At 41.3% G+C, this 13637-nt stretch overlaps 1 protein-coding gene across 5 annotated transcripts in view; it reads left to right on the top strand.

The window, feature by feature from the left end:
• Window positions 1-13152, top strand: part of LOC102781734 (nucleosome-remodeling factor subunit BPTF-like) — a 52810-nt gene extending 39658 nt beyond the window's left edge. For 4 of the 5 annotated variants that reach the window (XM_087841884.1, XM_087841883.1, XM_087841881.1 and 1 more), the window contains 7 exons: window positions 466-691; window positions 875-1194; window positions 1615-1788; window positions 3075-3267; window positions 3975-4059; window positions 7808-7994; window positions 10719-13152. In XM_087841884.1, the coding sequence (XP_087698010.1) occupies window positions 466-691; window positions 875-1194; window positions 1615-1788; window positions 3075-3267; window positions 3975-4059; window positions 7808-7994; window positions 10719-10755 (1222 nt within the window). In that variant the 3' untranslated portion in view covers window positions 10756-13152. Of the gene's footprint in view, window positions 1-465; window positions 692-874; window positions 1195-1614; window positions 1789-3074; window positions 3268-3974; window positions 4060-7807; window positions 7995-9681 lie in introns of all 5 variants that reach the window. The other variant, XM_087841882.1, reaches the window with a different exon arrangement.
• Window positions 13153-13637: the final 485 nt, after the last annotated feature.

The raw sequence follows: 13637 nt of genomic DNA, 5'->3' as shown, positions 1-13637 counted from the left end.
TCTTACATGTGGAAAGCAAAATTTTAATATTTCAAAGTAGCCACACAGGTTGTACTTCATGAAACATAGAAGCATTGTTTCCAGCCCACTGGTGTGTCATAGGGATACATTTCTTCCTCTGTGACTTTGACTGTACTGACTTTTTGAATTCTAGCTTCAGATATGTGATAATCCTTTCCCTCCCAGCCCTTTCATCCTCCTCTGCTCTCTCAGCAGGAGTATTATGTGTGTTTAATGTCTTTAAAATGCCACAGCACTTTTTCACATGGGCCTTCATTAGATTTAGTAGAGTTCTGGGTTTTTATTTCTTCTTTTAGCTTTTTTTTTATTAGTCTGCAACATTCACAGTTTCAGCACTTTAACATTAAATACAGTATGCTTTTATGAGTTGTGATTTTTAGTTTTAAGAGATGTGTTTACTCTCTTGTTTTCTCTCTCGACCATATTCTGTTCTCATCTTTTCAGGATGATCGTGTGCAACCAGGTGATGAAGTTCATCCTAGACCGGATAGACAAAGATGAGAGGCAGGCAGCCAAGAGGAGGAAGAAGGAAGAGGTGGTGGAGGCCAAGAGGAGGTTAGCCAACGCCAGTAAGCTCTCCTCGCTCCTTTACCGACACAAAGAGAGCCTCAAGATGGAGATTCTGAAGAAGCGGGCACTTCTTGACAAGGAGCTGCAGCTAGAAGCCCAGGTACGAAGCAAGCTTGAGACATGAAAAAATATTAAAAAAGCATAAAGGTTTTTACTCTGGGCGTGATGTTTTGAAGGCAACTATAAAGAACTGGTGACAAATGGCATTAGAATGCCTTTATTTTGCACAAAAAGGGCAGGAAGTGACATTAATCGCATTCGTTTCTGGCGTTGAATTCTCCAGGAGGAGCTGAAGAGGGATCTGCTGCGGATGAGGAGGGAGAAGGAAAGGGCTCAAGCTGCAGCCCAACAGGCAGCCCAGGCTGCCGCTGCCGCCGCCGCCTCCCACAACCAGCAACAGCAAAATCTGTCCCACATCACCTCTCAGCATCACCTTAGCACGACTGTCAGCTCCGCACACAAGAGGAAACGGGAAGAGGAGAGGGAGATGACAACGTCAGCCAAGTCCAAGAAGAAGAAAATGATCTCTACGACGAGTACAAAAGAGAGCAAGAAGGACACAAAGCTCTACTGCATCTGCAAGACGCCCTACGATGAGACCAAGTATGATGATGCTCTGTTAAACACTGTCAAAATAAAAATACTGTATGAGCGAGTTTAGCTGCATTGGTGACAGCACTGAGCTGAATAAAAAGAAAAAAGACTGGAGACGTGCAGCTGTCCACATTAAAACATTCACAGTTTATTGGAGTTTTTACTGCCCTGATATCAGAGGTCAAAGAATAGACAATGTTCTCACTCTCAGCCAGTTACTCTTTTTAAATGTACTCTTATTTTCAGGGTTTTACTCAGTCTTCCTCTATTCATCAAGTCCTCATTGAATTAAATCTGTCTTCTATTGCAGAACAAATCCTTCCAATCTCATATGTTTATTTTTAAAACTAAAATTGATTGTATTTATTGACTTACTGTAAACCGGCGACTGTCTACAGTGACACCTGTGTGTCCTCGTTCTCTCTAAAGGTTCTACATTGGCTGCGATCTGTGTACCAACTGGTATCACGGAGAATGTGTGGGCATCACAGAAAAGGAGGCCAAGAAAATGGACGACTACATCTGTGTGGAGTGTAAGCGGGGCCAGGAGAGCAGCACAGAGGAGCTGTACTGCATCTGTCAGACACCATATGACGAGTCACAGTAAGGAGCAAGTTTTTAATTGTTTTAAATTCAGCTTAATGGAGTGTGTGAGAATTTCAGACACAGTTGCTATTTTTGCTCCTTTTGCAATTTCCTTAAACTCATCTTGGTTCATTCATTTTTACCGTAGCGTTTATTTTGAACTGATGAAAATGTGTCTTCTTTAGTATATTTATGTTTTACTTTTTTTCCCTATAGATACCAGCTCTAATGTTTGAAGGTCGAAAGTAGCAAACCAGTTATGTCTGTGTAGGTTCTCAGTCATGGAGGACTTCTTAAATTTCTTTCTAAGCTCCTTAAATCCAGTTATATCAAAATCTGTTGCACTAGTAAAAACAGTGATTTGAGACACAACAAACACAACGACATCTGGTTTGCCTTTGAAATGGTTACTTGGAAGATGGGGAGGTGGTCTGTGACGACTCACAGTCAGTTGCTGTCTTCAAAGTGACTTTGGTGCATCAAGACAGCAATAAAATACTGTCGGTCTGATATCAGTTTACAGTTAATTGGGGTCAAGTTGGCAATTAGTTTGGAATACACAAACAAAATCTCAAATCTGTTGCCGTCTACCTTGACAGAAATCCATATTAACTACATACATTCAGAATCCAGCAGCTTGAAACAGAAATTCCTCCACAAATAGTTGCGTCAGGACAGATTTACTTGCGTAATGCAATAGGTGCTCAGCAACTTCAATTTTACTTTAACCAGTTAACCAGTTGGCAACCCCTTGAGTCAAGTCCGCTATTGCAAAGAGATGTGTTGCAGATGAGTTGCACTGGTTCGCATAAACTGCCTCAGAATGTTTGCAGTGTGTTGGCAATCTGAGTTTATACATTAGACAGCAACTAATTCCAAACCTTTGCCAGTCAGTCTGAGTCTGACCTGCAACTGTTTGGAGACAGGTTGCCTTCTACCAGGTGGCCTGTGATCAAAAGCAGTCAATAAGAGTTTGAATGTGCAGCACCTGGAACCCTTTGGATGACCAGTTGGTTGCTGCAGCTGTTTTCAATGGATAAAGTTTATTCATTTGCAAAAAAAAAAAAGAATAATTTTTACCAACTGTTATTACGTGTCACCTTGTTATTTCATTCGGTAAATAAGACTTTCTTAATAAGTAGTTTAAAATATTAAGCATAGACATGAAAAATGGCTTCTTTACTATCCAAGCAAACAATTCTTCTTCTTTTAATTATCAATATGTGCATGTTTCAAATAGGAATCCATCTTAAGTGCTTTATATGTAAATGACACCAATCTGTGAGTACTTTTCATCTACTCAGGTTTTACATCGGCTGCGATCGATGTCAGAACTGGTACCACGGTCGCTGCGTGGGAATCCTGCAGAGCGAGGCCAACCACATCGACGAATACGTGTGTCCTCAGTGTCAATCGACAGAGGACGCCATGACGGTCTTCACGCCGCTCACCGACAAGGACTACGATGGGCTGCGAAGAATTCTGCGCTCCTTACAGGTGAACTGAAGATTTATAGCTGTTGCACAAGCTCACTTCTCACACGAGAGATGGGGTCATACCCTCCAGCCTAGACTACCTGCTAATGTGTGCTGTGGAAGAGAAGGTTGAGTCGCAGAAGCTTATTTATGGGGGTCACAAACAAGGACATAAACACACCGAGCAGTATCTGAATCAGCAGCACTGTAGTTGTAGTTTTATTATCAGCAACGGGGAAAAACACTAACGTAGCTCCTTGTAGCCCCATTACAATGCAAGAGCAGCAAACAAAAGTCCTCTGTGTGCGTCTTATCTGATGGGTTTGGCTCCCCCTACTTGGACAGCTGCCTGGCCTCGGCGTCTTTTCTGGCTTCCCTTTCTTTTCTCTTTCTTCTCCTCTAATTTTCTCCTCCTCTGTCCAGCAGCCTGTGTGTGTGTGTGTGTGTGTGTGTGTGTGTGTGTGTGTGCGTGTGTGTGTGTGCGTGTGTGTGTGTGCGTGCGTGCGTGTGTGCGTGCGTGCGTGCGTGCGTGTGTGTGTGTGTGTGTGTGCGTGTGTGTGCGTGTGTCTGTGAAATGTGGGAGAAAGTGAGAGAGAACATCTGTGTTGACCCACCTGCTTTCACTGTAATTTTCATGGTGCTGTTTGTTTTTCTTCATTGGTTTCAGCTTTCTCAAGCGCCTTTCTTTGTCTTTATTTCCATTTTTTTTTGTCTCTCCCACCTCTGCAGGCACATAAAATGGCGTGGCCATTCCTGGAGCCAGTGGACACGAACGACGCCCCAGACTACTACAGGGTTATCAAGGAACCAATGGGTGAGTGCACTGTTGTGAATTCAGTTATTTAAATTTGTAAAAGAGCAGTTAGTAGCTCTTGTCTTATTTATAAAACGTTATAGAATCCTATTCTGGATGCATCTCATAGCCTCAATGTTAGAGCTTTATTGTTTCTTTGGAGCTAGAAGTGACCTAACTAAACTAATAAAATATTAGAATTTTACTCCCAAAACAAAGGAAACAAATTTCAAGTACAATTACAAGTTAAAAGTATAAGTTACAGCTACAAGTCTGCAAGTATGTCAGTCAAAGGGGCCACACCCTCAACATTAATCCTCAACAAAATCCAGATAGGCACTTCAAACAGAGACACCAACTATCAGTCACCTCTAATGCAGTCCGATCCCCACTCACAGCTTGACCCATGTGACCTTAAAAGCTCACATGTTGGAGGGATGGGGCAGTGTCTCAGGAAGATAATTCACACCTTTTCCCCATGATGACAGTAATGACCCACGCGTTGATTCACAGATGGTTACAGGGGCGGGTCAGTGACTCTCAGGGGTTCCAACCACACTTGGGGTTAAATACATGTCCATCAGTTTTTTAGCACTGAAGAAGCTTCCTGGCTCAGGGGTGACCAAAAAGAAGTTCAGTTGCCTTCATTTCAAGTAGAGATGGCACGATACTACTTTTTTATGTCCGATACGATATCATAAATTTGGATATCTGCTGATACCGATATGAATCCGATATAGTGTATTTTTTAATTAATAAAACTGTTTTTTAATATCTTGTTGCATTTTGTATAAATTCATACTCAAGTTTTAAAAAAACAAAACACTATTTCTTTGTGCCCCCTTTTCCCTGTTCATGCCCTATCGGCCCCCCTGGCTAAACTTTGCTAGATCCGCCCCTGCACAGTTACAAGCCGTCAGCTACGTAGAAAAGGATCCTGGTCTAGAAAGTAATATTAAATAAATTCTAACAACAGCTTATCAAGCTTAAACGTGCTGCTGTTGTTCAGCCGCTGGTTTCCTCTTTCTGGTGCAAAGTGGGCCAAAACAAACAATAGAGACGGGAGTCGGAACAGAAAAGCCGATCAGCTAATCATTGATCAGTTTCATGATTGAAGTAGCAACAGGAGAGGGAGAGAAGAGGCAGTCGCTCCATATATTGGTTGTTAAGCTTAACGTGGGAATGCGTTACAAACATTCAGAGATGAACTTACACACTTGCTTTACTTCTCTCTGGGATATCTTTCTCGGCGATGAAATGCTAATTTGGTAGCGAGGCTCCAAATGCTGAACCAGACCGCTGAGAGGTCTCGCACGCTCAGCCGCTCTGTCACGTGACGCACACTGCTCCGACTGCTAAGGTTATGAGCTGAGTTACACCGTGTCGCAAGTTTTGTGAGGTGCTTTTGTGATATTTAATGGATCGGATTGCATTTGTTTTTATTTCTCTCCGACATCCGATCCAGTACTTTAGGTCAGTATCGGACCGATACGTAAGATCGGATCGGTCCATCCCTAATTTCAAGTGCTTCGGACTGTTAAATTAGCTGTAGAAACAAGAAAAACAAACAGCTTTTGTACCGGGCTGTAAATATGTTAATATAACAGGTGGTTTGGGCATTTTGATAAGGGACTCTATGGGGATTGCCTCACTTTTGTGGCCAGTCTCTGTGGGAGTTTTTGACACTCCTGTGCTGGCTTCATTTTTCAACCCCGCAGGTTGCCGTCTGGTCTGGATTTGAGCCTTGTTTGTGTTACTTCTGAACTTATACTTGTGCACATTTTAACCAAACTTTTTCTAAACTTTTCTGACAGCTCCCCTCATTTTCTGTCTACATAATATAACTCCAGAAGCCTTTTCTCTGAAATGAAATGAAACCCACATCAATTTGGAAATCTTGAAAGCGATATCATCTAAAGAGTTTCAGCTCATTTCCTAAAATTGCATATGGTGATTAGTTTCTGCCTCATACCATTGATTTTTTTTCTTTTTTTTTTTTTAAGGTAAATACCTTTTTTAGGCGATGTTGCTGAAGGTTAATTTTCCCAGAAACCTCATTTGTGAAGGTGTTTTTGTATTTATTATAATAATTTGTGCCTGGCCAGAAAGACAAAGCTGCATCAGTAAAATTTAACTGTTGCATATATTAACTACTACTATAACTTTTGCATTTTGAAAATATTGCAAAATACTGATTAATAGATGGTTGTATTAAGGACTTTTTATATGATGGTTGTCTCAGTATAAACATATGTAAGGTGCACAATATGATGCAACACTCTCTATAACTATCAAGGTTTCTTTTTATAGCTGTGTGATCTACTTCTAGGGTTAGTTTCATTATGACAGGATGCATCCTCACATTCCACCTTCACATCGTCCTCACATCTTGCGATTCACAGCATCAGTCTTAAGCAGCCTTTATAAAACATGCCGTGTGATGAAAGACACAATTATGTTTCCTCGCTCTTCCACGCACTTTGTCTCCTTGAGGTCCAATTAAGGGATTGGTGATGAAAAGCACTGTAATTGTTGGGAGTGTGTAGCCTCCTTGAGGAGAAAAATATAAAAACAAAAGTGGGAGTTGGTACATAATTTGTACTTTGTAATTTGAGTAACTTGGAATGGGATTGGTTGGGAGTTATCCCTGTGTAGGCGATAAAATTGCTTCTTTAGTGCTGGTTTTTTATTTTGGAGTTGCTTTAGGGTCTGGAAGTAACACCCAGGCTCTATATCTTAAACATTAAAAAACAAAAAAAAACAAAAACACCACCCGCCAGGAGGGCAACACGGAGGAAGCCCTCCAACTCAGATCAAACCGGCCATGTAAATGGGGACTTGCGTCAACAGGGCCTTTTTGAACTTCCATCCAAACAAACCGTTAATGAGCTGGTCCGTGTCTGCCGGGCTCCCTGTGGAAAGTGACCAGCCCCACATTCAGCTCCTGGTCCTGGAAACTCTAGTCCTCCCCTCACCCATCCACCGCAAGAAAAAGTCCTTGTTGGTTTACAAAAAATAAAAAGAGCTTTTGGCTGGTGAAGCTGCTGGCGTTGGTAGTTTTTGGAGGGTTTTGAGATGAAATCTGATGACAGAGAAGAAGGAGGTCTTTGATATTGACCATGAGGTTTGTGAGCCTCTGGTCATCTGGGTGGGGGTTAAAGAGGTTAAGAGTCGGATGTGTTTGTTTGAAACGCAGCCCTGGGGATGCCACGCAGTGCAAACTGCCAGCAACGGCAGATTATGTAGAGCCTCATCTGTTGCCAGTTAGCTTCTTTGCTAAATCTCTTATTTTCTTAAGTTTTCTACTTGTTTTAAAAAGGTTAGCAACTCTCAAAGCTCCCTTTCAAGAGAGGAACTGATAACCATTTTGCTTTTTTCCACCCCCTCAGAAATGACTCTTAGATAATGGCGCTCTCCTCAGGAATGACGAATCGGTCACGTCTCAGTAACTAATCTGGAAGGCTGAATAGATCGAGGTTAATGCTGGCAGAGGTTGTGGATTTTTGCTGTCACATATAAAGCGACGCTCTGTGCTTCCACGAAACATATTTGAACGTCTGTCAAGCACATACCACATAAGCTGCAATTACTTTGAAGCAAGCATGCTGATTTGTGGAACGAAATCGATTAGAAAACCCAGATATTTGTGCTCTGTTTCCGCATATGTGATGCATTTCTCTGCCAGAAACTAACAATTAAATGACGTTCATATTACAAACTTGCCATCAAGTCTTTTACCAAACCCGATCTTTAAATCTCCCTTTGCCAGACCTTTCCACCATGGAGGAGAGGTTACAGAAACGCGAGTACATCAAGCTGACGGAGTTTGTAGCAGACATGACCAAAATCTTCGACAACTGCCGCTACTACAACCCCAGCGACTCGCCCTTCTACCAGTGTGCCGAGGTTCTGGAGAACTTCTTTGTCCAGAAACTCAAAGGCTTCAAAGCCAGCAGGTAAGATGACGGTGAGGATGATGAGGATAACAAAATGGCAGCGGGGTACTTTCGAAGATGGGCTTTGTTTTTTAATACCCAGAATCAGAGAGAATTTTCAGTGTCTTTCAGAAAGACACCAACTAATTAGCAGTTTTACTTGTTGCCCTATATGATTGACTCTGACTGGTAGATTTTCTCTAGTGAGAGCAATAAAATGTAATCTCTCAAAGAAAAATAACAATTAATTTGCTCCTGGATCACTATCTTGTGGTTCTCCTTAATGTTTTAAATGTTCTTTCAACCACCAAGCTTGCTTTGAAATAAGCCGGTAACACTGTTAAAGGGACCTCTATTGTGCCTATTTTTTAAATATAATTCTGGACCTTAATACCAAACTCGGTACAACTTCCTTCCCTTTTCAACTGCCCTTCCCTTTACGCCAGCTTTCTTGATTGGCTTTCCTCTGGAAACAGAAGGTCTAAAGATACAGATCCAGTATGGTCATATTTAGAGCCCCAGTTTCACAGGCATAGAGACCAGTCAGAGAACTCCCTGGCAACCTCCAGTCGCTAGGGAAACCTGGTTCATAGGTGGTTGCTGGAGGTTGCAGGCAGGTTGCCACAGTTGCCAATAGTCTGCATGGAAAATGCTGACAAACACTGGCCGCTCACTGTCTGAGCCATAAAGAAACGAATAAGTGCGATGCAGATCGGAAACGGAGAACGTTTGCTTTCACGAGTAAAAGTTGGGCCTTTTCAGATGTTTTGGTTGGAGCATTAAAGCAGAGCTTTCACTTTGAGGTCCCTATTTCTGTTTTGCATAAAGCTCAGGGAGCAGTGTGCAGACAATTCGCCATCTTCCATGCAAACTGCCGGCGACTGCGGCAACCTGGAAGTCGCAGGGAGGTTTTCGGCACAGCATCCTGTATTTGTAACAAATTTCACATTATCCACTGACACCAATCGGATGAGGAATACACACTTCAGAAAGAAAAGAATAGAAAAGTCTAATTCAAATCTTTCACTCTGTCAGTTTTATATAGTCGTTGATAATGTTTTGCTGGAGTTGTGTTTGCTTGATTACTGGATTTTTTTTTCTTTCTTTTCATTCACACCTTCACTGTTTATCAGTGCGACTTTCACACATTCAGGCTTCAGTCAGCTCATTTTTGCACTCCTAACAACAAACCTGCTCAGGCTTTCATCGTGTCGTCGGTGCACTTCATGCTGGCAGCTACATAAAAAGCCCAATTTCTACCATTCAACCTGACATGTCGTATGACAGAGCGTAGGGTATGATCTGTGGAAGTCAGACCTGTTTAGATGCACCTTTATACCTGACACCTTCTCCACTGTCTGCCTGTGCTTGGTCGTGCCGCTGAACTCATCTCATTGAGCTGTCCTCGCTGTGCCATGTGATTGCTTTGGTCGGATGCACTCTACAAGATGGCAGGAATGCAGTCACATTATCTTTAAGGTGGCTTTCCTTGTGTGTGTGTGCATTAGTTTGATTAAATAGGGCGAGGAGGGTAGCGGGCGTCTCCTAACTAAGAAGATGGAGCGCCTGTGAGCATTTGAGCCACGATGTTTTAATGTCCTCAGTAAGTCTTGTGGTCTGCATCCAGCTTTATGTGCTTGAGGTGGCGACGTACTTCACCTGCATGTACTGACGTCATCCATTCTCTCTCTCTGTCTCTCTCTTGCAGATTGTGATGTCAGACTCCTGGGTGCCGGGGTCACTCTTAAAAACAAACAAAACATAATTCGCTATCCTGGATGTTGCTGTTTTCACTTGTTTTTTTAAAAAAAAAACAGCATTAAAAACTTTGTAAGAAAGTGCATATATTAAGACACACGTTAGGTGTGGTCATTTTTTTTATTTTAAAAGCAAATAAAGGAGAAAAAAAGTTTCTACTGTCTAAAAAAATTTAAAAAAACAAAACAATGGCAGCCATGTTGGTCACACAAACCATTCAAGGGAAAATGTATTTTTTTACACTCTTCCACCGGATGACATTTTGTTGAGGCAAAAAGAAGTTTTGCTAAATTTGTTTGTCTCTGAGATTCAGTTTCTGATCACAGGTGTTGATTTTGACTGTAAAATCACACGTGAGCGACACAAACACACACTTTACTTTTGCTTTGATAGAACTGTTGTTCTTTTCTTTTCTTTTCTTTTTTTTTGCCATTATAACATGCTGCAGAACATTTTTACCTCATTTCTTTTTTTTCTTCTTCTTTTTTTTGACATTCATTACATTTTCTTTATTGGCTGTACCCATGTATTATATTTCATGTTCATATTTTATCTTTTTTGTGAAGGAATATGTTTTATGTTATAAAGGAAATAATGGTTTACGCTGTAAAAACAAAGTAGAGTGAAGAAAAAAAATCTAGTTTAGCTTTCATATTCAGAATATGACGAGCTTAGCGGTCTCCACTATAATAAAAAATAAATCTTTTTTTTAAAAAAAAGACTCTGTATACTTATTGTCGGGTCGACATCAAAAACACACATTTCAGTAACATTTCACCAACATGGCTGCTTGGTCTGCAACAACCCGTCTGACCCACTGGCATCCAATACATGTTTTGCTATTGCTTTTTTTTTTTTTTTTGTACTTTCCCCTAGTCACATATTTGTCACTTTGTAAAGCCTTTAATAAAAAAATAAGAAGAAAAACAACAACAACAAGAAGTTTTCCAACTGTGTTCTTCCTCCTCTCTTTGCCTGTTTCTGTAGGTCACATAACAACAAGCTGCAGTCAGCTGCCTCTTAGCTCTGCTTAAAAAAAACAAAAAAACTAAACAAACCAGGTGTCACACAGACCCGGCTTGTGGTTTCCTCTGACTGATTAAGAAGCGTGGTCCAAGTCAGGCTGCGTCCGAACCCGACTCCTCTCTGGAGGAACGCCGCCCCCACCTCACACAACACCTCACCTGGCACCTGCAGTGCTGAGAAGAAAGAAGTGAATTGGAAAAAGGTTCATTTGTCATCAAAAATGTCAGTGTCGTCTTCATACCAGGGGGCAGGGCAGTTGCAGACTTACTCTCTGGCAGCCTTTTACATCCCAACCAGCCATCCCTGCCAGTGTAGCCCCTCCATGAGAAGAAAGCCTGGAGAGCGCAGATGGCGAGGCAGCAGCGCTCGTTGGATGGTCGGTGGCAGTCTTATCTTTAAAGCAGCAGCAGACTCTTGGAAGTTCATTCTGTAGCTGATGGCTCTTTGTTTGTTTGTTTGTTTGTTTGTTTGTTTTGTGTATCCTATATAGCAAGTGTCACCTTCGGTCCCCCTTTCTTAACTTCATCCTGTCGCGTTTTCACAATGCAAACATCCCGCTCGATTTTAGCCACTGCTTCAACTGGAAACTGCTGTAAAACGTGCACAGCCGATGTCGGGAAATGTTTCATCTGAAGCTAAATGTGCAATTTGGAGTTGACTTCCCTCATATTCAATAAGCACCACCTATGTTTTTGCCAGGAAAAAATAATAACCCCACAAAGATAGGTCGGCACTGCAGACCAGCTTCATTCAGCCAGTCCTGAAGACGCAGCATCACCTTACATTAGACCTAGTTATACTGACCACATTGTTTTCAGGTTTTTAGTGCTGCATGAAGCATGAATCAGCCTCATATAACTCAGTGTGTCTTTCAGGGTCACATTTCACTGTATATTATCAAAGCAGCCTGCTGATGCTGAGATGAGCCCCCTGTAACAGAAGCTCAGTTTTGTACAACAACAAAAAAAAAGAAATTGGACATCATGTGAGGGGGGTCTTCATTTTGTGTCAGTGCAGCAGTGCTTTCATGTTAATTTCCACAGGGAACACCCAAAATAAGCTGCCCCACCCACAGCATCCTGCCGTTCTTTTGACCTTTTTTACCATTTAGTGTTCTTCTAAAATGCAAGTTTTAAAAAAAAAAAAAGTCAGCTAGTTTTGTGCCTCCTTAAACATGACTATTTGAAAGAGGCAAAGGTCAATATATGAGGAGAGGGAGGGGGATTTATTTTATTTTATTTTTTTAAAGGCCTTCAGGGAAGGTGAAACTTGTACGAGGCTTAACCGACCTACAAGTACTCCACCCTCCTCTCATCGAACTCCGGTGTCCGTTTCTGTCGGTGGCTGAGTCTGTAAGTCTGTCTCTCCTTATCTTTCAGCCACTTCTTCCAGCATAATTCACTGAAGCTGACAGGTTGGCTCACATCTGTCTCTCAACTCTGCCTCAAAGCATGGTTAAGTAATTGGGTAATGGACTTTTCCACTCACAATCAACTCAGTTATGTTGCGGTCCGCGGCAGCAGGGTAAACTCCGAGTGGAGTGGGGGTGGGACTGGGGAGTCTTTGTACCGTGGGGTTTGTATGAAAATTTTATAACTGCATTTTTGGCATTTCTGGGAGCATTTTTGTAATTTGTGATCATCCGTTTTGTAGGAGGGGAGCCGTTAAAAGGCAAAGTTGCAGTTGTCTTTTAGTTTATATGTTGGAGACTGTTTATAATCAGGAAACGTTTCAGTTTTACTCGCAAAGTTTTTACATTTTCGGGTGTTTTAATTAGAGTTGAGAGATAAAGTAGCCTCTGTCATCTTCTGTGTGTTTGTATGTCTTTCATATGTCTGTCTTTTCAAACATGGGTCACTTTGTAATCTGACGATAATGTGCTTTATCCACTGTTTGTAATCTCTATTGTATATTATTGCTGTCCAAATATGTAGAGATGAGAGATTTTTAGAGCAGTAGAAACTTTTATTTTTCACTATTTGAACCAGCAACTAAGCCCGCCTGTATATTTTAACTGTCTATTTTTTTCTCTTTAAAGTGAACTCTACATTTAGGTGAAATTGCCCTTTATATTAAAAGTGCTGCATATTGTGAGCATAAAGGTTTTGAACGGGGTAGAGTGACACAGTAACTCTTGTACAGAGTTTTTCTTTTTTGTAAGAAACCAACCAGTTCAGCATAACGTCTATATTGACATTGCATTTCTTGTATTATTTATTCATATCAATGAAAAGTTCTCAGTTTTTTGAGTAATGTTGGAAAAAACAAAAAAAAACGTAACTGCAGATAAAAAGTACTCTATGTTTTTAACAGATTGTGGCAACTCTGAGGAGATTCTCTTTTGTACTTGATAGGACATTTCATCCTAGATAATAAAGTAATGTTTTTGACACCAGTGTTTTCTCTCATTGCCTCTGCTTTTTAAGCTTAGTACAAGGTTGTTTTTGTTTTTTTTCGTGCATTGTTTTAGTCAAGTTTAAGGTTGTTTGGATGAGCAGTTCTCATATTTTGTCTAAAACAAATGTCTTCGATCAGTGTTTCCCCCAAAGAGACTTCTGTCTGCTCCACTCTGTCCCCCCCGCGCAGACAAAGGTATGTTTGAATGGCTCTTTGACAGGACATAGCCTCACCAGTCATTTTGCGACTTGCAGCAGCTCAATTGCTCGTTGACACAAACGTCTAATCACCCAAAATAGCAGCAGCTCATTTAGGCTTGTAGACTTGGTCAAGAAGACCTGCTGAAGTTCAAGCAGATCATAATGTTGGTGTCACATAGGCTGGTCTGAGTATTTTAGAAACTGATGGGATCTAACTCTAAACAGAGAGAAAATACCCAGTGAGCAGCAGTTCTCTGGGTGAGAATGTCTTGTTGATGCCAGG

This window comes from Neolamprologus brichardi, chromosome 6 (genome assembly GCF_056152115.1).
Source record: "Neolamprologus brichardi isolate AB-2024 chromosome 6, ASM5615211v1, whole genome shotgun sequence".
NCBI lineage: Eukaryota > Metazoa > Chordata > Actinopteri > Cichliformes > Cichlidae > Neolamprologus > Neolamprologus brichardi.
Note: the sequence above shows the minus strand (reverse complement) of the source record. Positions and strands in the feature narration are given on the sequence as shown.